This window comes from Azolla caroliniana, unplaced genomic scaffold (assembly GCF_043228905.1).
Source record: "Azolla caroliniana isolate FFs.n. ecotype wild unplaced genomic scaffold, voAzoCaro1.0.p SCAF_11, whole genome shotgun sequence".
In the NCBI taxonomy this organism is placed as follows: Eukaryota; Viridiplantae; Streptophyta; class Polypodiopsida; order Salviniales; family Salviniaceae; genus Azolla; species Azolla caroliniana.
Window position 1 is genome coordinate 13,906,008 of NW_028230446.1, and position 27,523 is coordinate 13,933,530.

General features: G+C 37.6%; 2 protein-coding genes and 1 long non-coding RNA gene across 3 annotated transcripts; 2 read left to right on the forward strand and 1 right to left on the reverse strand.

The window, feature by feature from the left end:
* Nucleotides 1-2,985: 2,985 nt before the first annotated feature.
* LOC147857871 (prohibitin-1, mitochondrial-like) lies at nt 2,986-6,603 on the forward strand. The gene is made up of 5 exons (XM_087327430.1): nt 2,986-3,263; nt 4,253-4,369; nt 4,515-4,685; nt 5,479-5,691; nt 6,157-6,603. The coding sequence occupies exons 1-5, from the start codon at nt 3,087-3,089 to the stop codon at nt 6,364-6,366; spliced, it is 888 nt and encodes a 295-aa protein (XP_087183556.1). The 5' UTR covers nt 2,986-3,086; the 3' UTR covers nt 6,367-6,603.
* On the forward strand, nt 4,701-5,472 carry LOC147857872 (uncharacterized). The gene is made up of 2 exons (XR_015530488.1): nt 4,701-5,032; nt 5,156-5,472. It is a non-coding gene; the product is annotated as an uncharacterized LOC147857872 (long non-coding RNA).
* Nucleotides 6,604-8,914: 2,311 nt separating the features above from the next.
* On the reverse strand, nt 8,915-15,674 carry LOC147857873 (filament-like plant protein 4). The gene is made up of 5 exons (XM_087327429.1): nt 15,440-15,674; nt 14,054-14,201; nt 10,999-13,099; nt 10,830-10,911; nt 8,915-9,705 (listed from the first exon to the last, which is right to left on the reverse strand). The coding sequence occupies exons 1-5, from the start codon at nt 15,527-15,529 to the stop codon at nt 9,199-9,201; spliced, it is 2,928 nt and encodes a 975-aa protein (XP_087183555.1). The 5' UTR covers nt 15,530-15,674; the 3' UTR covers nt 8,915-9,198.
* Nucleotides 15,675-27,523: the final 11,849 nt, after the last annotated feature.

The window sequence follows — 27,523 nt, forward strand, 5'->3', positions numbered from 1 at the left end:
ACAACTAAAATTTAATATTTTTTGAATGTATAATTGAAATAACCGCCAAAATGATTCTAAAGTATTGCAATCAAAACCCTCACTGGACCCTGAAGTTGCATGTCCATGCATGTCCTTTGATTTTGTGTTATAGCTAAGCCAAAGGTTTCAAGTTTAAAATTGAGCCATGAGAGAAAATGGTATACTACCAAGGGATTGGTTCATCAATACACAATTGGGATTTTCATGGCGTAATCTTACTATTAGTAAATTCTTATTTTGGTGTAAAACCAAGGATTGGATTATCTTCAACATGAATACATTAGGGGGATTGCTGATCGTACAATATATATAGCTATGGTGGCTTCACAACATTGCTTATGGTGGTTTTGTCATTCTTGAAGTTGTTAAAAGGCCACTTCTCTTTTACTATAATTCTCAAATGCTTATTCAATTTTATGGAATTCCAAAATGCTACAATGTTTTTTTTCCCCCAAAAAAGATGCTACATTAGTATTAGAAAATGTTGTAAGGATATATATACAAGATATACCACAGATCCTACATAAGAGATCTCGCTTATTTATCTTACACTTTCACATATGTCTCTAGCCATCCTTTCATACACATCCAAGAGTCTTGGCACGGCCTACCCGAGAAAGGGATTGAGTTTGTGTATATTTTAACTAATGGAGTATATTCTTTTTTGGGGGGAAAAAAAGTAAAAAAGATATACCATAGATCCCCTTTTTAAAAAATTCTAACCTCCGGCTTAAATAAATCCTTTGGTGCAGAAAAACTACTCCACCTTATCAGAAAGCCATCTATAAAATATACCTATGTCCCAGTGGCATGAAACTCCAAACGCTTAACCTTTGCTTGTTGCGTATTACCTTTGATCCTATGTAACAAACCTTTGCCACAATGTTAAGTGGGCATTTAATTGATGATTGTGTGTAAATAATTGAAGAGACACACAATTCAAATAGATGAGATGATAAATTAGCAAGATTAACAATACAAAAATTAGTAAGAAGAATTGAACCTTGATCAATTAACAAATTGGCAAGCCTTTTAATGAGGCGTGTTAATTAGCAAGATCATACAAGATGCAATGACAAATTAAACTACTATTGATTGGCAAGATCATTAACAAGTTAGCTACCAAGTTTAAAAGGAAGGATTAAATTAATTGAGGGGAGGCAACTTTTTGTATAAGATGCACCTATAAATGTTCACATCAAAATGTCAATTAAGCCCCCCTAAACTTTACGAAATTCTAAAATTGTGTGGCATTTGGATCATTGTTTTGGATGTCTAAATTTCTTATATCACGTAAAAGGGCAATGATTTTACATTATGCTTTAACATGTAATGTCTTGTTTGGCGTTACTCTAATATTGTCTTGTGGTATGCAATCAATCAAGGGGGCTTGAAAGAAAGAAAGAAAGAAATATTAACGTCTTTTAAGAGGGCCAAAAGGCCTATAAGACCCAAGGAGAATTACATCTTAAGTGTTGTCTCATCTTTGAGAAAAACAAATCAAAATAAATAAGATAAAAAAAGACTAAAGAATATGTTTTTCAGCACATGTGAGATTCTCAACTTAAATATATTATAACTTTTGTCTTCGAAAGATCTCTAGCATAGGTCAATCCAAAATGGGAGATCTCTAAAGCGAGGGAAGCACTTGTGATGGCGGAAGATAATGACCTTTATCTGTCGATCACAAGGGTGTTGAGGTTGTGGTCCGGGGGGCCGTGGCCTACATGCACGACAAATTGCTATTGCCCATTTGTTATGTTCTAATCGGGAGCCCATTTGTGTATTCCTTGATTTACTTGTAGCATTAGTAGGAATGATGGAGCTAAAGAAAGTTGTGTTTTTTCTTTGTGGATGAGCTTGTGTGGTTGTAGTGTTGTCCTTCAACAACTTTTCACGACGTCTCTTGAGTTCTAGCAAGAAAAGTCCTAGGCACCATTGGTCCTCATATTCGATTACCTTGCGTAGTGGGCCAAATACTTGTTTAAAGAGAGGAAGATAGCTTTTCAATTAAGTCAGGTAAAACTTGATTGCCTTCTCGCCAAAAAATCAATAGAAAAAAGTTATGAATACAAGAAAGAAGAAACCACAACTATAGCCCTGGATGATTCTTCCCAAAGTAAGTTCTAAAGAATGCCCTAACCAGATTGATTTATGCATTTCATGTAAGTAGTTAGAAGTTGAGCTAGAACTAGTTTACATTTCAGAAACTCAAAGGAACCATGAAATTGAGTTATGGCAGAAATGTTTAATACATCCATGATCCAATAATAAAAACGAAAAACTTCCATATCAATATGAGGTGTAACAAATTTCTATATAATCGACAAATATAATTAGATACGGATCTTTATGTTTTTCACATATATTTTAGAGGGAAAATAACTAAATTTGTTGTGAATAATCAGGATATTAGATGATCAAATATTGCTTTATCGTAGAACAACTAATTGGTTAATTTTTTGTTGTGAATACTGACAATATTAGGTGATAAAAAATGGATTCAATCTACAAGGGTCGCTTTCTCTTAGAATCACTAATTGTTTGAGTGAAAATGGCTCAAATATTTTTTGCCCACACTAATGTAGATAATTCTTTGGAGCATTATGAATTATACACAACATGAATTCGTGTAATCCATACCAAAACAAACTTTTTCTCAAATACCAAACGCCGTAGTGGCTACCAACAAGTTCATGACAACACTTTGCTCCCAAATAATCCAAACTCAAACGACTATGACACCCGATAATGTTTTTTTACACAAACAGTGGGAGATCTGAGCTCACCCGTTCCGAGTTCACGAGCGCCCCACTTTTCTTTGTGCATAGTCTCGACGATGTGTGCTACCCAAGTAATGTCTTTCTTGTAGCTTGTAAGTAGACTTTAAGAACCCTAAGAATCCTTGTCATTTCTAATAAGATACATACATATTGGAGTCTTCTCTCTCTCTCTCTCTCTCTCTGATTGCTTGAAGAAGAGGAGGGCACAATAGTAGGCTTCTCAATATCACTGTTTTGCATTGGCATTTCTTTTTTTTCCTCTGTGCCTAATTAATTAGAGCCATGAGCTTCAGAAACATCAGAGATGCGAAGATGCCCAATGTAGGGCCTCTCTTCAACCTCGCCAAGGTGGCTGCAGTGGGTGCAATCGGTCTCTATGTTGCCACCAACAGCCTCTACAACGTGGAAGGAGGACACCGTGCCATTGTCTTCAACAGACTCGAAGGTATCCGTGACAAGGTCAGTTCTCTCCTCCATTTTGATCTTCGTTTTTTTTCGTTCTTATATTCATTGCATAATACATCATTATTGTCAGATTACTATTAGTCTGACTACGATCCCTCCAGTGTTAGAGAATAACCCATACATAGCTTTAATCTCATTTTGAAGAAGAAACAAAGGATCCTTGAACTGTAGATTTTGGTGGCAGAAAAAACCTTGCGGATTTGGGGTAGTTAGATGATTTTTTGCCATAAACAAGGCTTCGTAACTTTTGGGCCAAAAAATGTATTCTTTTTTTAAGACACCTAAACTTCCAATATTTTGTGCAAAAGATGCCTTCATTCACAAAAGCATCAAATGAATTTTTTTCTCAGCATAAAACAAGATTGTTAGTGCAAAAGTTGCCCTCCTTCACTAAATCATTGGCTGAATTTCTGCTCAGTCTAAAACTATATTGTTTTTGCACATATATGATTTTGAACAACCCATCACATGATGGTCTAATGGTAAAGCATGTGCTTCATAACCTTTGGGTTATAAATGGTTCTTTTTCCTAATATGAACACTCTGGCGAGGTTTTCCTGGTCAGAGGCAGGTCACTTGAAGAGGAGAATCCCAATGTACTCCAAGTTCATTTTTCAGTTTGCTTGCGGATGGTCTCTTCTCCATTCACTTATTCCGGATATTAAGCAAGTTAACCTCACTCACCCAGAAAACACTTTCAATTTTGAAGAGCCAACCGCCGTTTACTTTTTGGGGCAGAAGTATATTTTCCTAAGAGGAAATATATTGTTGAGAAGCCTAATTAGACTTGGATAGTTATTTTATGTATTTAAGAAATAAAAATTGTGTGATTATTGTGTGCAAGTACTTTCAAAGCAATATTCACATAGACGAGCTCACATTCTACGACAAGAAATTTCATCGACCGAGATTCTAAAATATGAATATGTTTTGACCATTTCAAAGTTCTTACCTTGGTATCTATGTTATTTTCCTTTGTGCAGGTCTACACAGAAGGTACACATATTATGATTCCATGGTTCGACAGGCCGATCATCTATGATGTTAGGGCAAGACCTCATGTAGTTGAGAGCACTTCTGGAAGTAGAGACTTGCAGATGGTATATTTTCTGTCAATACATTTCTGTCTGTTTTTAATGATATATTTCTAGTTTTTCAAGTGCTTGAAATATGTGATTTGGTAGTTCTTATCTCTTTCCTGAACTGATTTACGTGTGATTTTAATTTGAGTTTGATCATATGCAGGTGAAAATTGGCCTTCGAGTTTTAACAAGGCCAGAGAGTGACATGCTACCAACCATTTACAGATCTCTGGGTACCAATTATAATGAGAGGGTCTTACCTTCAATAATTCATGAAACATTGAAGGCTGTTGTAGCTCAATACAATGCAAGCCAGCTGATTACTCAGCGTGAGGTATTACTCATATACCTATTTATGTTTTTAATCTCCTAGCTTGCTTTTGTTTAAGTAGTCCTTTTTCTTTAATGCCTTTTGGCTGGATGCTAGGACCATACTCTTCATTGATTCTAATTCACCACCCAAGCATGACATGAAGGATATCCATGATTAGAGACAATGTTGAAGGATGCCCAAAGAAAGTGCTTAAGGGTAGCAATCCATTTATATCTTATAAACCTAAGGTTTACGTCCATATTATTGAGTTTAAGAAGGAAGGGCAAGAAGCTAAGAAAGGTTTTCTTGAGCACTTGGGTCTCTCCTCTATTCGTGATATTCTTAGGTTTTGGATGCAGACCATCAAGGTGGCTTGTCTCTGCCCTCATATTTTATGATTTCGTCACATAGAGAAACTAGCATTTCCTCTTGGAGCTAACCTCTATGATACCAGAGCATTTGGGTCTCTCCTCTATTCTTGATACTCTTAGGTTTTGGATGCAGACCATCAAGGTGGCTTGTCTCTGCCCTCATATTTTATGATTTCATCACATAGAGAAACTAGCATTTCTTCTTGGAGCTAACCTCTATGATACCATGTATTCTTTCTTACTCCTAACATATCCACTAGAGCCGTCATTAACTCCTCATGGATTTCTGTTATTATCTAGTCATTCTTATCCTATTGGATAGGATTTTTAAGGAACATATTCCCTTTCATCAGAAAATAGAAACAACTGCCGACTGTCTAATGGACCCACTTTATCAATCTTCATTTAACTCTAATGACTGAGCTACTTGTGCTCATAAACAGGCTGTGAGTAGAGAAATCCGGAGAATCCTTACCGAGCGAGCTGCAAACTTCAATATTGCACTTGATGACGTTTCCATCATAAATCTTACATTTGGAAAAGAGTTTACTGCGGCTATTGAAGCCAAGCAAGTGGCTGCACAGGAGGCTGAGAGGGCCAAGTTTATTGTTGAGAAAGCAGAGCAAGACAAGAGGAGTGCTATTGTTCGAGCGCAGGTATATTACTGCAGCCTTGCAATCTACTATACATACATATATATGTATTTATGTATGTATGTATGTGTATATGTTTATTGTTGAGAAAGCAGAGCAGGACAAGAGGAGTGCTATTGTTCGAGCGCAGGTATATTACTGCAGCCTTGCAATCTACTATACATACATATATATGTATTTATGTATGTATGTATGTGTATATGTATGTATGTATGTATAAATCTTCAGTCTAACAAAATTGAGCTCCCACACTTTCTTTGAGAGGGAGATGGATAGATTTGTATTGTTTTTGGGTCACATGGGTCATATGCCTTCCAGAGGATGGCAGTATATCTATCTAATTGGTTTCTCAAGATTAACTCATAGCTATATTAATTTGCAATTAGGAGTCAATGCCAGTGTTACAGCGTGCACTCCACACTATCTTGTTTGTAAACCTTTTTGCTTGTGATGTCTTTTTCGGAACAGGGAGAAGCCAAGAGTGCCCAACTCATCGGAGATGCTATTTCAAATAATCCAGCATTTATCACACTTCGTAAAATCGAAGCAAGTAGAGAAATCGCGAATACTGTTTCAAATTCTGCAAACAGAATCTTGCTTAACACTGAGGGCCTAATGCTGAACTTAGAAGATCTACCGATAGATGTGGCTACTCATCCAGCTAAGACTAGAAAGTGAAGTACACTAAAGTTTTTGCAGTTCAACCTGAGTAAGATTAAACATTACGAGATTTGAGATTTATGCAACTGAAGCCATATTCAAATGACTTGATTTCAAAGTTATAATGGTGTGAAATTAAGCTGATTCTTTAGATCTCAAAGACCAGATTCTGTGAGCAAAACAGATGACAAATTTAGTTTCAGTTTGTTGATGAATAACCCAAAAATTGTTGAAGAGTGACTACCCATTTTTCCATGTTGGCGGTCCATTTATGGTCTGGTCACCCACAGTTGTTTTTGTGTTAGTAGATATATTTTTGTTGAAAATAAATGACCTTTATGCTGCTTATCAATCGTGATGTCTTGGCTTTTTGCCATCAACGTTATCTGTATATTTCAGGATTATGTGGGTCGGAACATGGTTGTCAAATATATCAGTTCCTGAAATCCTTGATAAAGGTAGTCCTTGGGTAAATTAATTACTTGTGTAACTTATCTGTAACTTGTTGTTTACTTCAGTGCTATTATAGAGCTACAAGCAACTCGCAACTCATACACCTCTTGTATGGAGTGGTTTGCAAAGCAAGAACAATTGAGTCCTTAAATGAATTAGCTTTGCATTGAACTAAGACAAAGCTTTTTAAAAAACAGACTTTGAAAGCCAGCACTAGATATGATTTTATAAATATGATATTCATGGGTGGTTGAATGATGAATGTTATTGCAAGTGAGTCTTTAAAATTTGTGTTATCTAAATTGAGATATACCCTTTTCAGTATGTGATGCATGGTTGAATCAAGACTAGATTATGGTTGTGTGCTCATAAGAAGTCAGAAGGGTAGTTATTCTATCTTTATTAAATGTGTTGTATTCTGTTTTTTGGCACCTCGAACATTGAACTCTTGAGAATCATGACATCAAAAAAAAAGTTTTATTATTGAGATTAATTTTGGGGATTAATAAAAATAGTAGAAATTGAGAAACCTTCCTCTTCTAGGATTAATGGCCTTAAACAAACACATCTATCACCATCCTATCCACCAAAATTTGAGCTCTCTCTCTCTCTCTCTCTCTCTCTCTCTCTCTATCTATCTATCTTAGAAGGCCATTGAGGATAATAAACAACCACATTTGAGCATGAACATTAAATGAGATGAATCGGATTGACTAAGTACTCCATGTCGAAGTGAAGGGGGAGTTTGTTGGGAAACAAGGTCCCTCTGGATGGGAAGAGCACAAGCCGGATTGGATTGGTCGGACGAAGAGAACCAGACGAAGATCAATGAGGGATCGATCAGATGGATCCGAAACTGGACCGAAACTGGAAGATATCCGGTCGGATCCGGAGATGAACCCGAAAGAGGACATATTTGCAAATATGTTCTGATACGCCTACTAGAGGCTATATTTGTAAATAACCTTAAAGTTATATCAGTATAAATATAACTAGGGCAAAACATTAGTGATGTTGTTGATATAGTTAATTGTGTAAGAGATTGTGAGAATCAGAAGTAGCTCTATTGTAACCATTTGTTAGACGAAGACGAGCTCGAGGTTGTTGCCTGTGAGTCTCCTTGTACTTTCTTATACATAGTGTAACAGTTCGGAGTTGTGGGCTCCCGTGGTTTTTCCCTTTCAGGGTTTTCCACGTAAACATCTTGTGTCTTTGTACTTCTGTTTTTTGTTTGTCTGTGTATTGCCGACCTCGATCTTTGCAACTGCATACGAATAAGTGCGAGTCGGTTGTGGCCGGTTTGACTCTCAACAAAAAGTCCCTTACATCAACTTCCTAGAATCGCCTGGGAACCAAACAAAAAGATTCAAACGACACATAAAAACAACAATTTGTGTTTCGATTGGATATAAGATATGTAAAAATGGTTTGGAAGAAGATGGGATGCTACACACTTGCTTAATGACACATCACTAGATTCCTCTATAAATGATACCTTGTTTCAATGCCAACATATTATAACATGGGGAGATTGTGGAATCTCATGCTTCACACATTATAGTACATATTTTGCACCTAACTACAAAACCATACTCTTCACTGAATGGGAAAACTACACACATCAATACATGTTAGAGGCCATCTTATTGTCTGTTGTCGGAATCATTCCTTCCATGAGACTTAGGTTGACCGTCGCACACATTGCGATGTGAGATGAGGCATTGGGGCACAAGTGATGAGAATAGTCGACTATGAACACTTTACCCAAACTAGTTTAAGAGTCTGAGTATCACACTTTGATACAATGCCTTGGCTTTTATCACATTCGACTACCCTTTCCACATATCTTTGACCAAACACAGTCCTTGCCCAAATTCATTAAGAGTCACAACGTGCACTGTTGATTGCAACATTCATTGGTAAAGTTCTCAAACATTGAGAGTCAGTACTCACTCTCACGTGTATTATGTGAAATATAATATTTTACGTTATATTTGACCTATGAAGATGATAATAAAATCTATCTATTCATGACAAGGCTAATGGTGAGGTTTTTTAGAGATAAATAGAGAGTTAATCACATTCACAATTAATTTTTAAGTGAGAATTATAGAAGTATCAAATATAGTGACAGAAAAAGTAATAGCATACCACTAAAAAAATTACATATAGAAGTACAACTAATGAGCTTCTTGCTCTCTTCTTTTTGCATTCAATTACATAACATATACATACATACATACACATATACATGTTTTCGCTCATGTATGTGTAACGACAAAACTTGGTTGCAATCATAACTATATATATTTATATAGATTCAATTACCATAATGCAAGCTTCAAGAATCAAACCTCTATACAAGTGTGTGCCATCCTCTGATCAATGGACTCGAGCCTACCGATGTTGTTGTGATGCTTTGTTTCTGGAGAAGAATCTACTAAAGCCTTTGTTGCCTAGTCTTTCTGTAATGGATGCAGTTGAAGAGGGTTCGGGTGATGTCTCCCATGCTTTCAGGCTCAAGAACCTACCAGGAGATCTGGCTGGAGATTTCATCTGAAGAAGCAATGGGGCAATGGTAGAACTTCGATGATGGTGCAGGATGTTCTCAGGATTTCTCTCCCATAATGAGGGATATGATTCATCATCTTGACCACCACAAGATAATGCTCCTCCTTGCCTCCCATGGCCCCTTAATGGGCTTATTTTGTTGCTAGGGTTGCTATCCTTATCTTCATCATCATCCATGCTATGAGATCGGTAGGCATTCCGTGGCAATCTATGAGGAAAATGTCTGGTATGATCACTTGCTCTTCCTCCTAGTCCTTTCAATTGCTTCTCTATGGCAAGTATGGTCTGCTGGCATTCTGCTAGCTTCTCTGCGGCAGCTTCGATCTCTTGCTCCTGTCATAGAATGGGTTCTTGCTTTTATTTTTGTAGGAAAAAGAAACAAGACATTAGTTGCTAAATCACTATGTGCAAGTATATGAGCTTTACATATCCTATCCTAGAGCGATGTACCAGTAAGGATTATAACCTTCAAGGTATTGGAAGTTGAAAAAGCACCATTGATATAATGCTATGTTCATGGTAAGAAGCATTCATGGTTTTAGTTTTGATAAGTTCAGACTATATCACAAACCACATAATGTTAGTAATGTTATGTTCTTCATTAATTTTGAGATCATGTACACCGAGTCAGCTTATTCTCATAAAACATCCAACTTTAAACAGTTGAAAATGATGGCATTGCCTTAAAGGCCATGCTAAAAGCGTGGTCTATGCTTTATTGGACCCCAAACCATCATCTGGCTAATGGTGGGTCCATTCCAACCTCATCAGTTGTGACAAATGGGAGCCGGGAAAACCAAATAAGGAGTGTGTGAAAATCACACCTTCACAAATGTAGGCACTTTAGAAAAATAAGGTGTGAATACATCATTTGAAGAGGTGGAATCATCACCTTTAATTATAATTGAGGGTCAGGACCTCATGTTAGGTAAAGGAAGTCAATAAATAGAAGTGTTGGGCATATCACTTGTGTGTATTCCTTCTTTTTCAGTAAAGAATGTTGTAATATACATCACAAAAAAACCACACACTACATCAATTTGAAAATGTCACACTGGGGAGCAGATAAGTTGTACAGTAGCAATAGATGACGCAGGAACTTTTCCAGACAACTAACAAAGATGAGAATCTTCATAACAAAGCTCCCTCCAAGTGAGACAGCATATGATTAATACACACTACCATGTTGGGCATAAAAAAAGGGATACATTGCCTTGGTTCTGATAGTTGTGCAAAACAGTCGAGAAGTTCATCAACAAACTAGGGTTCTGGCTGCAAAAGTGATAGGTCAATATATTCCAGGCAACCGGATGGCCAAATATGTCCAAGAACAGTACAAAACTATCTATTCTATTCACTAGGAAATAAACACATCTTCATTAGGGATTGAAAACCAAGCAAAGATGGACTTCTAGTTTGATTGAATGGATTAGTGAAAATTTTGTAATAAATTATACCTTTTTAGTCCCTGTTATTGAGTCACCCACAGCTGCTTCAGGTAGTATTGATTCTTCATGTACCCCTGTAGACTCTCTTTCCCTAAGATCACAATTAAAAGAGAGAAAAAAGAACCAATCAAGCCAACAAACATTATCCTATAAAATACATTAGGCCTGCTTTCTTTACCTTGCTGAGAAAGAATTTTGTTCCAAGAGATCTTGATACATTGCTTCTATATCTCTACGGCATTGTATTTCATCTTGGAGTTGCGATTCTAAACAAAGAGACCTTTCTTCAAGTTTCTTTACATCATCTTTGACCTCAGAAAGCTGTGACTCGAGTTCCTTCTTTGAGGCAGCAAGGTTTTCCATATTGATCACAAGGGACTCTTTGCTTTCCAGTACTGATGAAAGAGTGATGGTTGATGTCTCCAACTGAGCTTTCAATGGTGCAAAATCTTTTATTACTGGACACTTTTCCTCAGCAGTATCTTTCTCTAGTTTCAACTTAGTCAATTCCTTTTTTAGGATATGAGAGTTTGTCATCATTTCCACATCAGTAGCTCTACAAGAATTCTTTTGTAATGTGCTTTCTTGGTCAGGATGCCTTTCTACAGTACTTTTATTACAATCACCTAGGGTCTTGATTGTTTGAGAATCATTTAGACCATTAAAAACGTGATTCACTAACCAATCTAGTGCCGATGCCATTTCAGCAAGAAAGTCCATTATGTCCACTTTGTCAAGTAAAGCCCCCTGACATAATGTAATGAGGCTTTGTACACAAGCATTGAATTCTGATGTTCTTTCTTGCTTAAAGAGGAAATTGGGATTCTCTCCATTAGCAGTCTGAGCATCATAATCAATTTGTGATAAGGCTTCGATGAGTTGAACCACCTTGTGCATTGCTAAGCCCAGGTCTTGACTAGTTTCTTTACCTTTTAATGCACCGTTTGAGGCATCTTGTCTGGAAATACTCTCTTCCGAGGCGCAGCTAGAGAAGCCACTGGGTGACCACACCCTTATATCCCTTACCTCTGCTGAGTCCATTTCATTGCCAAGATTTTCTAAGCCTCCAACTTCATTCAAATGGCTTCTTACTTCATCAGATACTTGATCTGAATCTGTATGAATTCGGGCTTCAATGCTGGAATGTTCCCTAAGCACTGTATGGACATCAGGAAGCATTGATGCAAGCTTTTCCATTTCAGTGAAATCGTCCATCAATTCAGAGCTACATGATTCCTCCACCATTGATCCAGTGATGGAACTACCCTTCTTCCTAGTAAACTGGGCCAGCTCAGAGATAAGTGCACTAGCCCATGATTCTGCACAATTGTTTTCATTCTCTTGAATTCCATCCTCGGATATAGAGATAATACTTGGTTTCTGGTTTGGTATGATGTGCATAGAACCCAAGAAGCCAGGACTCTGGGATCTATTCATACCACTCATTGCTGATGACTGATCCTTCATTTGCTCCTCTACCAAGGAAAGCTTATCGGCAGTATGAGCAAATAACATTCTCGAAGCATCAAGTGCATTATGACTTTTCCTGAGTGCCTCTTGCAATGCCTTGTTTTCTTCAGCCATTGTCGAAATCTGACCTCCATCCATCCATACATTATTGGTTCGTCCATACGAAGGAGGCATTCTTCTTCCTTTCTCATCAACCTCCATTCGCATTTGAGCTACTGCAGTTGGTCCTGGAAGCTTCCTTTGCACAAGTATACGGAGGCGTTCGCATTCAGATTCTAGCTTAGCGGTCCTTTTCACACTCTCCAAATGCTGTTTGTTAGCAGCTTCTATTACCTTCTTGCTGCATTGCATCTCCTCATTTCTAATATCCAACTCCTTTCTCACCACTTGAAACTCAAATTTCCATTTGGTTTGCTCCTTCTCCGCCATGTCTAGCCTCACTTGTAGTAGCTTGATCTCTTCTTCACTCCTACGTCTGGCCTCTCTAGCTTCTTGGATGGTTCTAGCCCTTTCTTGAAGTAACTTGGTCATTGCAACCTTCTCTGCCTCTGCCTCCAGAATATTACTGTTAAGCTTAGCAATCTCCAGTTTTAATTCCTCGCATACTTCTTCCCATTCTTTGGTTGTTTTGATCATCATCTCTTGTATCCTTTGTTCCTGCTGCTCTCGGAGTTGCCGAAGCTGCTTCATGCATTCCTTCAATGCACCATCTAAATGTGAAACCCGATCCTCCGCTGCAAGTTTCTTTTGGGTTTCCACATCCAGCTGTTGCCTCATGTTGGCAGTCTCAGATTCGGCCTTTTCCCATCCTGAAATAATAGATTGTAAGATATATATAAGTTTGATCCAACTTCATCATTCAAGTGAAATAAAGCCCTTGGTTAGGGTCTGTGTTTATTCCACACACCATAGACATCTTGATTCTAGCACATTGAAGTAATATAAATAATAGAAAAGCAAAACTATAATTTTCATCCTGAAATGTAGACATTTTCAAACTAGGCTTCTCAAAACAACTGAATGCCTCTTTTGAGGAAACTAAACTTGACTCTATGTTTCATCCACCATAATTCATAATTGTCGCTTGAGAATATGCATAACTAAATGATTTTCCTCCTTTTAAGCTTGATCAGACTTCTGGTGATAAACTCTAAAGGCCTTCGTCCATACCATAGCCATCAACATTGATTGTGTGAGCATCCAAGCTATTTTTTATATAAAAAAGCACAATGATTATTTCATCCTGAAATACTGGCTTTCTGATATCTTTTCGGCCCACAATTCTCCAAACATAGACCAGGTCTCTTTGGAGTGGATATCCTACTAAAGAGATGTTCCATGCATTATAGGTTATCCTTAGCAGTTGGAAATCTGCTTTGCGAAATGAATTTTCCCATTTTATAAGCTTGATCAACAGTCAATCTACATTGCAGCCACCCAAAGGCCTTCCAAATAGCTATCAAGATTATCTTGATATGAATTAGCCTCCAATAATGTAGCTTTTGTATGCTCCTAACCTCCTATCGATTTCTCATTCCTCCTTCCTATCGATGTCTCCTCCATTTAAGTGGTAGTCCATAACTTGATAATCTGTGATCTGCTTGAGATATATGTGTGCTAGTTATATGTGGTTGGGTGGAGGGTAAACCTCTAGCCTTGTACATATATTTCATGAGTTCAAATATGTGAAGTTAAGAAAGTTTGCTATCATCACAAACATAACGACCTAAAGCCTTTGTTTCTTTTTTATCAGTATGGCTTACCTGACACAGCTTCTTCTGCAACTTTTGCATGTTGTAGAATAACACCATCCTTAGAAATCAGCTGTTCAGTGAGGATTTTGATCTTTGCCTCAGCTTGTTGCAGGGGAGTAATGCCATTTGGCTGGTCTTTGAGTTGCATCCGTGATTCCTAACCAAATTCCAAATTAGATAGAGATCACAGTGAGCATGAGCAAGAAGGGAATCTAAATCTTCTCTACAAACTTAAAAGTAGAAGATATAAAAGGTGACTCGACCAGATTCACCTCTAAACCAAAGAAGGTGTGAGTTAGGGTAAGAAGGAAATGGGATGCACGACAGTTTTTTCCTTTGCAAAATAAATAATCATAAATTAAACATAGAAAAGGAGGAAAGTATGCAACCACAAGTGTCTATTAATCCACCTTCAAATGGAGCCAGAGTTAAGCTGAGATTGGCTGGATGATGTAACAAGAAACATTGTGCAGATCATACTTTATTGCCAATACATAATAAATAATAAATAAAAATTGCAAAAAAGAAGAAGGAAAGAATGCAATCAACAAGAAGTTGAAGCCACCTCCAAAAACAACTAGGATTAAGATTGATTTAAGAAGAAATACAATGCAGAACATTTTTTTCGATTTGAAAAAAATAATCAACATCACAAAAAATGTGCATATGATTGCAATGAAACTGTCTATGGACAATTTAATCAAATAAACAATACATTCTTTTTTCATTTTTTGGCAAATAGATTGTGACACCAATAGCAGAGGTCTATTCAATCAAATCAAGGACTGAATGTTCTTTGTCAGTGCAAAAATTAAACGTTTCCTAATGTTACAGAGATTTCGCGGTAATACAAAACCATAACATTAGAGAGAGGTATGGTTAGTTAATTGTATTGAATTGGAAGGGTATAGTTAGTTAATTGTATAACATTGGAGGGGTTTCGCTAGTTAATTGGATGGCATTGGAGGGGTATAGTCAATTAATTGTATAGCATTTGAGGTGCACAGTTAGTTAATTGTATAGATTGGAGAGGTATGGTTAGTTAATTGTACAGCATTGGAGAGGTATGGTTAGTTAATTGTACAGCATTGGAGAAGTGTGGTTAGTTGACATTGGAAAATTAAGGTTACTTAATTGTATACCATTAGCGGAATGGGTTGTTCATTAAGTAAGATTAGATCAGCTGTCGTTAAATTGAATAAGATTAGAGCAGTTGCTATTAATGGAATAAGATTAGAGAGGAATGGTTAATTAATTCAATACACGATAAATGTAGAGATAGATAGATAGATTATATTATCTATCTTCGGAGGTCAAATATGACCTATGAGACCAAAAATATTACATTTCACATGATATGTGTGAAAGAGAGGGAAGAGAGTTTTTGAGACTTACCAGTTGCTCATTGCTCTGCCTGAACTCTAGAGCAGCAGATGCAATCTGCTCATTGATCTTCTTCTTCCATGGCCACACTCTTCTTTCCATATCAGAGAGAACACAAGGGAGGGAGAGAGAGGGAGAGAGAGAGAGAGAGGAGAGGAGAGGAGAGTCTCTTCTCTTCTGGGTCTGGGAGACGCTTTTGGCTCTCTCTCTCTCTCTCTCTCTCTCTCTCTCTCTCTCTCTCTCTCTCTCTCTCTGTGGCTGTGTCTCTGTTCTGTCTGTCCCTGGGTCTTAGCTCCAGAAAGGGTGCATTGGTTTTGGGGAAAAGGAAGGAATGAATGGGTGGAAAGCTGTTTCTAATAGTAGTAAGAGGAGGAAGAAGAAGAAGAAGGAAGAAGGAAGAAGAGTAGATGGATATGTGTATGGTAGATCAAAACACAAATACACACCCATCTATCCATCAAATTAATCCACCAATCTTTCAGGCCTTCTCTCTCTCTCTCTCTCTTGTGTGTGTGTGTGTATGTGCGCGCGCGTGCGTGTTGGGGATCGATCGGTAGATAGATCAATTCCAGCTATAGCTTTGGGTGTTAATGAATTGGCCCTTGTATTTACATTATGTGTGGTGGGGCGTTGGTGGCCATGGTGGGGGGGGGTAGCTCTAATAATTGCGCTTTACGGAGAAGCTTTGCACATTATTCGGTGTAGGACAAACCGACACACGAGGCAGAAGAGTGTGTAATTGATGGAGACAACAACGAAAAACAAACAAAAAAAAAAGACATAGGAAATGAAGAGAGTGGCGATTTCCAGTGAACGGATAGGTGAATGAATGCATGCATCCATTCGTATAGAAAAGAGATGGATTCTATGTGTGATGGAGAATGTCATCGAGAGAATCAGTTGTTATCCTTTATTGCAATTGCTCTTTCTTTTTGAAAGTCTTCAACACAATGTGCAATGTTCCTACATACCTTAGGGGTGTTTTTAAGTGGGTGAGAGAGTTTAATTCCGAGATAGGGTGTGTGTATGAGAGTGTGTATGAGAGATATAAAGGTTAATGAGGACCTAAGGTTTTGGATTATTCTAGTCATAAGGTGATGGGAACATTGAGTATCTTAGGAGACCAAATAGTTAATGTTTTCTATAGCCATATATTGAATATTCAATCATGCCTTCCCGCTTCAAAAGTTTTCTATTGTTGTTTCATCCCCTTGCAATAGAGTAGACGTGTTTGAATCAAAAGTCTTCTAGTGTGTTTTTTTTCCCAAAAACAAAACTCCTTCCATTAGTTATAAAATTTTTACAATTGAGAATTTTATATTCAAAAGTCTTCTAGTGTTGATTTTTTCCCTTGCATGAAATTGTCAATTTTCCAACTTCTCAAGTAACATGAACTTTCACAACTTCAAAATTCAACATTGCCTCTTGACATGTCAAAGAACTTGAATTGTATCCCTCTTAAACGATTGTGTTTTGATTCCATCTTACAAATAAGTTAAGTTTGGTTTTGTTATAGTGTATCCATTTTAGTTAAAGATAGGTAATAAGTAGTTAACAAGTCAAAAAGTTTAGTTACCATGTGCATCCACTTTGATTTAATGTGGCAGTCCAACATGTCATCATGGAGATTCATGCTCTATCATTCCATCAAAGCTTGAAAGCTTATTTAATAACTTAAGGCTTTACCTCTTGTAAATATTTGACTATTACACTACATTTTGTATAATCACAAGCGAGAACGATAGAGAAAGAGGAGAGCATAAGTCAAATTCTAAAGTATGTTTGGCAAAGACAAAAATCATGCATTGCATGCTTGCATACCCATCCTCACATAGCAAATAATGCCAAATAGGTAGTTTTGAATGTCAAAGCATGTGGGTCGCCAAAAATATGTTTTACCTCTAGTACAAGATTGTATACACACACATTGCGCAAACCGGGCCATCTGAGATGGATGTGTCAATTGTTTGGAGATCGTGTGGCTAATTGTTAGAATGATGTGACATGACCTTTAGGGGGAGACGTATACCAAAGATTTATAATAATACCACGGTTTTGAATGCATGACTTTGAAATGAAATGCTCATACCCAAAAAACAACAAGAGAGAATTTGAAAGAGCAACTTTAAATCCAAGAGAAATAAACTAGGTTAGAGATGAATAGAGGATGAACAAAAGGTGATTTGCAAAGTGCCTATGTGTGAGTGGGGAGAGTCAAAGTGGGTGTAGGTCACTCTCAATCAATTTTGTTTCGCGAAAGTAAGCATGTAACCCACATTCATCTAGCAAAATAAGCAAGCTACAAAATAGGTGGGTTTCGATTAGGCAATTTAGGTCTATTGAACATGATGTTACTTGATGTTTGTTTCTGGACATGATGGAAATACCCAAAGGATATGGTGGTCATGATGGAGAATACCCCAAGGATATGGTAGACATGATGGAAAATACCTCAAGGATATGGTGGGCTCATCAATTTCAATTTCCTTCCATTTTAGCTCATTTGATTGCTATTTTTTTACATTACAAAGGTTTTCATTTCAAACATCAGATCATATCTTTTTGTTATTCTAAGGTAGAAAATTGTACCTTGGATTGATGAAGCAAGAAGCATTAGAGGTGATGATGATATATTGTTGGCCTCAAGAGGTTACAGAAATGCCCAAAGGGAGAGGATAGAAAAAGAGGACAATACTAAACATTGTCTTCTTCTTTTTCGAGATGGGATTGGATGTGCAAAAAACATAACATTACAGAATTGGTAGAAACATTCATGGAATTCTTAATCAACTTTAAACCGTAAAGTGTGAATGAGTGTGGGGCAATGCCCATGGTTTGATAAAATCGTTTAATATTTAAAAAGGAACACATGGCTACCATTTTCTGCTAGGCCATAACTTTAAATATTTTTGACGATTATTGTTGTTTTTTCATGTTTCCTTTTTTAAGAAGACATTGTCATTCTTAAAGGGGATTTCTACCTCTCCAAAAGTGTGAGTAACATGGGGTCCATAAAAAGATTGAAACCTTCGTTTTTACTTGAAATGCCTTAATGGTTCAGTTATTTTCTCTTTCCCTAGTCTAAGCATTATAGCCCACCTATCGTATTGGCCAATTTACTTCTATTGCAAAAGGATCAATAAAGCACGCCTTTTCTCACCTTTCAAAAATGTTTGGGCAAGGGTTAGTGCGTATTGGTTACAAGAAAAAGAAGTATGCATGTTCCTTCTTCTCATATATATAATATAATACATATGCTTTATAGTTCATTTGCTTTGGTTTAAATTTTTGTCATCTACACGTTAGGATATATGATATCAATTATTGTAAACTCTCGATCAATATCTAACCTTGCCAATGAAATTCATTTTTTGCAATCCCCCAATCGATTTTTTTAAAAGCTTTTATGACAAATCAAGTGTACCAATATATTTTTAAGCCACCATTGTTTGCCTTTTCATGCACAATTGAGGTACTCAATATTTGATGCTATATAAATGAAAGCTAGTGCAAAATTGAAGGTTATCATGATATATTGAGTAATATCAAGATTTAAGCTTAATATGAGATGTGCAATTCTTTCACGAAAGCTAATAGGGAAGTATTATTAAATGTCTCTCCATACACATGCATTCGTTGCATCATTTAAAGGCGGTGTCTGCAAATTGAATAGAAAACAATATAATATGTTCAATTCATGGAATTTTAGTAAAGAAAAGATTTTCTAGTTAGGCCTTGAATGCGTGTGATACACATTATTTATATTTACATTGAACCCCTTGTGGGTACTAGAATTACAATTCATAAAATTGTTCTAAATGTGGCGGAACAAAGGTTTACATGTCTTGGTTTCTAAACATGGAAGAGGAAAGAGACAAGGGTAGAATGAAAAAATCAATCAACATTAGAAATCATTAGATGGAAGAAGAGTTGAGCGAGTGAACAAAGCAACAAACACTTGATATCATACAAACCTATAAAAGAAAGTAAAATTCCGATTTTTTCCATTTAAGCAAATAAAGGATTAGTGAAGGGTTTGTCTTCTTATGCATATCTATTGTGTTCTACCAAAATATTACTCAAGTGAACTTTGTATACATGTGGAGGACTATACATTTCAATATTATTTCAACATGATTGTGCCCCTTAACCCTGGTTTAATTGGTTTTATTCTTTGTTTTCATAATGCATTGCTCATAACAATATCTTGCTCCTCGCATGCCTTACAAAAACGCCACAATACTAGCAAAAGTGGGGACTTGATGCGATAAAGGGACTTTCAAAAAAGAAAATGGTAATAAAATATCTGGAAAGGCGCTATGTCCTTTTGGTTTCATATCTTTAGGATTCTAGGGTTAATATTTAACATATCTTTGTTTTATTCTTAAAATCACCTAGTTGAAGAGAAGCCAAAATGGCGAAGTTGATGTAGGCTATATGCACATATATAAGATAGAAATATGCATCTTTATATTTGGAAGTGGTTGTAGTATAATCCTACCCACGTTTTGGAAAATACTTAACATCATAATCTCTTAAAGAAAAATTAAAGAGAAGCAGCCAAGGTATAGATGTTGGATCAAAAAATGACTATTATAGTGTATTTTGCATATGAAGAAGTTAAAAGGGCAACCTCACATGGTGATTTTAACATACAAGTGGACGTGCACGAAGCTAGGCTTCCAACATCAACTGCAACACTATTTGTTCATTTACTATGCCAACATCCATCGCGCTCCAATATAACAATCAAGTTGTTGGAATAAAACAATCCGCATTGACAATCAATATTGCAGTGTTGAACACTTAGGTGTGATGATCATGTGGCATCCAAGCTTGAGAGGATCAACTGAGACATAGCCTTGACTAGAAAATAGGCCAATATTTGGAAATGAGATCTATCCACATTGATTGAGTGTCAAAAACATTCAAACAAAATTTGTTCATGCAATGTTTTAGATCATCTTGATTGCATCCTTGCAACTACATCCCATCATCATTTTTGCACTCGAGTCTACTACCTCCATTATCAAAATCCTCAAAACTTCATCACCATCATCTTCAACTTGTGTTCACTTCATGAATACTCCCGTTGCTTCCCCCATTCTTGTCTTCATCTCGCAAATTGTGTGTCATATCACCATTTGTGCCCGACCTATATATGTCGTTCCTTGTTTTGACTTTTGAATATGACATTTCACGATAACCTATAAGCACAAATACCAACCACAATTCATAATCATTTCGAACGTGTTCATCTAAGATCCTTGTGTTTTTTTGGTGTCTTTCATTTGCCATCATCAATGTCCTTAATTGCGATAGATATTGCATTTATGATGTTTACCTTGTTCAAAAACATTGTACAAATCTTTTCTTGCACTATTGTTTTTTTTGTCATTGCAAATATCTAGTCAATTCTACCTTGCCTAGCTATAACTTTCAAACACTATAAACAAATGGAAGCATCAAGATTTTCATCATAGCATTGGGACATGTCAAGGTACTACCTCTATAGAAATCATGTTTTTTGGTACATTTGTATACATACAATAATATATTTTGAAAACATTTTTATGTGATATTCTAAACAAAATGGCATTGGGTGTAAATTGTTTTATGATCAAGTACACAATGGTATACAGTTCATAAGATAAGTACTTTGTGAACCCCTAATGCTCTTTAAATAATGAAGTTATACAAAATGGTTTCAATCATGGCACAATCAAATCTCTTTCTTTCTCTCTCTAGAACATCTTATGAACTAAAAAATATTTTGTGGTAACAATCGTGTCAATTGTCCTTGTCAAATTTCCTGACACAACACTTAAGATATGTGTTAAGTTACCTTGATATAAGTTGACAAATATGCTTTACCTTGATATATATATAAACTATAGAAAAGTCGTCTACGATTTATTGTGAGGTCGAGTTATTTGAATTGATTTGTTGTAAGAACATATGCTTAAACACCTCCAAATAACACAAGAAGAAAATTTCTAATTATGTGTTTATTAGCATTTGGAGGTGATGGTCCCCTATATTTGTTGACTAGCATGATCTCATAAGACTAGCTATATTCCTATGTGGCCAATAATCGGATCATGTCCACTATTCCTTTAATTTTCTTGAGTCATGTGCCATCAACTAGATGTGCTTTTGACTAAAGATCAAGGATCATATTGTATACACTCATTAGATACCTATATGTAGTTAGGTATCTAAGGAGTGTATACAATATGATCCTTGATCTTTAGTCAAAAGCAAAAAACATCCAAGATGGACACAATATAAAATCCGAGTAGTGTAATATCTTTGTACTATCTAACTCATTTACCATTCACACATTTTCAATGAACATTTTTTGCTCTCGATATCATCTCTAGATTAGGTGATAGATCCTATGTTACGGGCATGGCCATAAATTATCTCGTGGTAAGATTGTACCGAAGTATTCTATACACGTGGATAAAGTGTGAGGTTTAAACGAGAGTGTAAAGAAGGGAGGATTACTTTTAATCCTAGGAATTGAGACAAACCATTAAGGCCAAGTGTGAACTTGCTTGGGGGCCTTAGGTCTGGCGATAAATATGAGGCCTAACAACCCTCATTTGACATATTATCGATTATGTCGAGACTTGGATCTTGTGGTGATCAACATCAGGTATGACTCGATGCCACGACGGTGGTATGGGATGCTGATCGAGGCTCGAGTCCATCTCGATCCCTTCGCTCAGGGGTTGTCGGGTGGATTGGCACCCTTCTTTCCCTTTCCTCTATATGCTTACATTAGGATTAAGCTCTAATAGTTGGTATTAGAGCATTTTTCCTAATGTTTCTTTTGTTGGATAGTGATCGATCGATGTTTGCTTGAGTTGGATCTAGATTCACATCAACAAAGGAACTTTGATATTTTCCTTTATTATTATTTTTTCTATTATTCTTCTCCCATTCTAATCATGTTTATGTCATTATGTAATCATTTTAATGATTCAATCATTTTGTAGTGGTAATAGTTTGGTTGTGTAAAACATATACATATGTGTATGAGGTCAATACCTCGATTGACATATATTTGATATGTGATTTGTGTCATATGTGTGTGAGGTCAATACCTCAATTACATATTACGTTCACGTACATATGTTATGTATGCGTATGAGGTCAATACCTCAATTGCTATATATTTTATATGTGATCTGTGTCCTACGCTTAAGAGGTCAATACGTTGGTTGCGTATTACATTCACCCTTATTTTGGATGTTGTGTGTGTGTAGAGGCTATATGCCTTGATCATGTATCTCGATTACATCGTTGGTTGGTTACGTTTTGTTAACGATTCTTTGATATATACACATATGTAATCACATGTATACATATTAATCATATACATGTCATAAACATATATATGTGTGTATATTAGGAATTTGTTACATTGTTGCGGTTTTCCACGTGTATGTGTCGGAACGGGGCGGGACCACCGAGGTCTTGAACTAAGGAGTTGGTAAGGAGACTGAGAGATAGTGTGAAATGATTATCCCAATCATTTCCGGATGATTTCGTTGGCGCTCGGGCTCAGACACGCAAACAATTCTGGACCTGTCACCGGGTAACAATGATGAGCTCACGGGCTTGGACGCTCAGGTACGCACGCAGGTGAGGGGAGCAGAGACAAGAGTACAAGTAGAGTTAGAAAGACACAAGAGACATGGAAAGCAACGAGACAATCGATTAACTTATAATAAGAGAAATACAACCAGAATCGTCCGGTGACAGAGCTTCAAGCTCTCCACACTCACACAGATCCTAGTGAGCCTGTGGTCGGGAGCACACGGGATTCCAACGGGAACAGAGGCCTCACAATACAACGATTGACAAACAGAAAACAAGAAAATGAGAACTCGACTCTACAATCTGACAGAGCTTCCGCCTCCTCCACGATCGATCCCCCCCTAACGGTTTTTACCCTCCCCTTTTATAGGTTCAAGGAGAGGGGATCGATGTTACATCATCTATTAAAGACAACTGATTATGTGAGAGATTCTCCCCTCGTTTTCCTCCCTACACACGTTTTGTTTCTCTCGTTTGTGGAACATTAAAGTACCCATCCAAATCATACAACCTAGTACTTACTAGTCCTAGAATATTTACAATGTACATAAAGCCTCATTCGGGTGCATCCTTGCACACCCCCGTTCACGCGCATCCAGCTCCCATCTCCTCCTATGGCCGAAATCCTTCACGACATCCACCCCTACCAAACTACACATCCTCTGGTATGTGCCAATCTAGTGAAGCAATGGGGATTCTTGGTCGTTCCTTACTCGCCCTCCTCCGATCTGTCGCTGATTGGGTCCTCATCCGGCTCCTCAGCCTCGTCGTCGTCTTCTTCATCCACCTCTGGATCCGATTTCGGATCGTGTCACTTCTTGAAGGCTTTTATCCACTTCCTTGCGACCGGCACCGTTATCTTCATTTTGGCGAGGTCTACCAGGTGGTATGTTGCATTGTTGTTGGCATTTGTCACCACGTACGGCTCAAACCATCGTCTTGCGAACTTCCGGGTCGACTTGTGTTGGTTGTCGAGGTTGTTGCTGTAGACTAGCACCCAGTCGCCTTCCTCGATTTTCCTCGGTTGGAGTCGATGTGTTCGGTCGAATTGTCCCTTGTTCTTCAGTCGCGCCTCTTTCACTCGCTCTTTCGCTCGTTCCACGTCCTCCGACCTTCACTCGAGCAGTCAAATCCGCGCTGCTAGCAGCTCCTCCCAACTCATCTCGTATGACCAGTCAATCGACATCCATGATGTTATCATTTGCTCTATCGGCATGATCCGCTTCTGTCCGAACATGAGTTCGGCTAACATGTATCTAGTTACCAAACTGTGTGTAGTTCGGTCGGCCCATAACGCATAAGGTAGGAGCCTCAGCCAGTTCCCGACCCGTTTGTTGCACGCTCGCACTATCACTTTGACGATTGGCCCGTGCCCTCTCTCGACCTTCCCATTGGCCTCCGGATTGTACGCCGTCGTGAGGGAGAGCTTGACCCTTAGTAGTCCGAACAACTCCTCGGCTTCTTGCGATCCAACTCCCCTCGGTCGGCTACTATCTTCCCAACGCACCCATATCGTCCGATTACATCCTCGATTAGGAATCAACATATTGCTACAATCATTTTGTTTGTCAAGGCACGACCTTCCACTTGGTTTGTCAGATCTTCTCTTGCCGTCACCAAGTACCACACCTATCGGGATCGTAACTAAATTGACCATCCACTTGAAACTGGATGGTCGGCGGGTAAGTAAGGTGAAGCTCGTCGCGGTACTGAACTGCCGAATGCACTTGGCAGCTCTCGCATATCGACATGAAATGGTGCATGTTGTCGTGAAGATTTTCGGCAACGGTGTGAAAATCGCGTGGAACGGATAAAATCGAGAAGGTGCAATGTGCACCTTAAACACGTACATTAGGATGTTGTAAATATAAACAAGCCTAGTGGCATTTTGTGCATAGTGAGAGGTGCAAGTAAGGTTTTGAACCTTGCACCTCCCAAATAAGAGACAATTCACTTACCACTAAACAAAGTTGTTTCTTTAAAACTACACTTTCATCATTGTATTTTTCACATGGAAATTCTCATACATGAAAGGTTGAGTGAGTGACATGGTTATCATGCATCACATGTAATGCATGAGCGCCAAATGGCAATCATGCATTGCATGTGTTTCCTGCATTCCATGCATTGTATGCATGTCTTGTACCCTCACATGCATCATATGCATGGGGGCATCTATAAAAGAAAGGAAGAAAAAGAAAAGAGGGGAATCAAGCTATATATTGAATCAAGATATTAATAATAATAAACTTAGTTATCTTATTGGTGATGTGTCTTGTTTCTCAAAATTGAAGTCAAAGGTTCAAACTCGAAATTGGAATTTCTGTCTATCTATCTATCTTAAATACTTTCTAAATTTCCATCTCTCTCTCTCTCTCTCTCACACACACACACATTAGTGCGTTACTTTTGCCACTACAATTTCATTTCTTGTGGTCATTCACTCTCTCTCCGAAATCCGTGTGTTCTTCTTTCCCTCGTTGTATTTTGTGCAAAGTTGTTCAATCAAAAATTCTCATCAAGAAGGAACCAACACCGACAAATATCGTTTCACCATTGTCGTCACCCACTAAAACGTTGTGCACCACCACATCACTGCCGCCTACACGTTAATCCACCACACCGCTGAGTCTGGGTCGGGTTGGCTAACCCACAAACGTCTTTGACGATTAAGAACGACCCGACGATAAACCTAAACGACCGATTCCTTACAAGCACAAGTCACCCGATTCGTCCTCCCTGGTTAAAGACCTTGGTGGTCCCGTTCAACTGACCCGCAGACATGGATTTCCGTTGTCGTGCCTTTCGGTGCGAGATCGTTGTGTGAGTCGGGCGGGAACTGCCGGGGTTTTGGACTAGGAGGAGGAAGAATTTGAGGCTAATCTAGTTATGAATATGAATAGATTATAAGAAAGAGATATAAAAACCTTGTGAATCCCATGAGTATAATGTATTTTATTAGATTAATCAATATTAAGATAAGAAAATGAATTTGGATTGAAAGAGAGAGATATAGAAACCTCGTGAATCCCATGAGTATAGTTTATTTCGTGAATCCCACAAATATAATTTATTAATTGGTGTTTTTAGAAATATATCCAATTTCCAAAATTTTCACACCATAATTTATTTATTTATTTATTCCCCATATTACATTGTGCTCCACATCCTTATATAGTGATGAGAGAGTCTTAGCAATCCATGTTTTTTCTCTAACTATAGACTACATGCTTCTTCTAAAAGTGATCATGCTTTTTCTAACCTCATGCGTTTTTATCGACTATAGTGTTCATGCACGCTAGATGTGCATGAAAGCTTTTTCCTAGAAAATATGCGTGGAAAAAACCTTTTTATGTGGGATATTTGTTTTTTTATCACTTATGATGTGTTAGTGTAATGGTAAAGCTTTACATTATTAACATGGAGGTACAATGTTTGAATCTTGCCCTATGCATGTAATACATATTTTGATATTTTCTTCTATTTCTTCATATTTGTTGAATCGGTTACTTTATAAGTTTTTCACGTAGTGTACGAAATACACTACGACACCGCGACATAGAGATTGGTGAACCCGACGTGAAGAACAACAAGGGAGGATGGCCGGTACATCAAGTGCTAGAGACTCTAACAAACAGTTGGCCCAAGCTATGGGTAGGGTGATGGGCCAAATGCTTCAAGAAAGAGATAACATCGCAGGACTTGACATGGTTATCAATAGGATTGTGGATTCCAACGGGTACATTGAAGGAAAATATGTGATGCGATACCTTGACGCCTACAAAACAAAAATGCGGAAAAAGGGTATTTCTATGGAAAGGCAACTTTCAAGTTTCGCAAGGGTCGTGAGTTCAAGCCTTACACTCGATTCCTAGAGTTGCAAATTGCAAATGCAGAATGGACAACTTTCGAACAAAGTTTACTCAAAGAATATAGATTTGATGACTCGTCCAAGATGACAAAGAAGGATTTAATGGACTGGGTGGAGTCAGCAAACAAAAGGTTGAGTGCAAGCGTGACACTTCACGAGTTCGAGCAAAGGTTTGGTTGTCTACCTATACTTGATCAGACAACTCTTGAATCCAGTAAGGTGCTCTTGTTTTTTTCTTCTTCAAAGATTTTCCTCATTAGTATTAAGAAAAACATGTGAATGTTACAACTTAAGCTTATGTGCCCAAAAGCTTACAATTTTCATGTACAATGATATACGAGAATCCTAAGACCAAAGCTAGAACTTTGTAAAAGGTATAAAAATTTATTGTTGCACTCTGCCGTGCTTCACTGATATTCAAGAAAGGGTCCATGGAAGTTGATAGTTCCATTGAGGCCCTTGAGTTGGCTCAAAAAATAGGGGTAACTTTTACCATAAGTGAAGAAGCGTCTTCCTTCTCTTATAAACAGTATTTGGTGAACCTTGCATGTTGTCATACTGGCCGCGGACTATTGCCACCAAGTTCTCCCATATCTCATGCAAGACATCTAAGAGTC

Bases quoted from the DNA above. Each gene is read 5' to 3' on its own strand.
- LOC147857871 (XM_087327430.1), top strand. From the start codon at position 3,087: ATGAGCTTCAGAAACATCAGAGATGCGAAGATGCCCAATGTAGGGCCT. The intron at 3,264-4,252 runs GTCAGTTCTCTC...TCCTTTGTGCAG, and splicing joins TCGAAGGTATCCGTGACAAG to GTCTACACAGAAGGTACACA. The intron at 4,686-5,478 runs GTATTACTCATA...GCTCATAAACAG, and splicing joins AGCTGATTACTCAGCGTGAG to GCTGTGAGTAGAGAAATCCG.
- LOC147857873 (XM_087327429.1), bottom strand. From the start codon at position 15,529: ATGGAAAGAAGAGTGTGGCCATGGAAGAAGAAGATCAATGAGCAGATT. The intron at 13,100-14,053 runs GTAAGCCATACT...CTATTATTTCAG, and splicing joins TGCAGAAGAAGCTGTGTCAG to GATGGGAAAAGGCCGAATCT. The intron at 9,706-10,829 runs GTATAATTTATT...ATTCTATGACAG, and splicing joins CAATAACAGGGACTAAAAAG to GAGCAAGAGATCGAAGCTGC.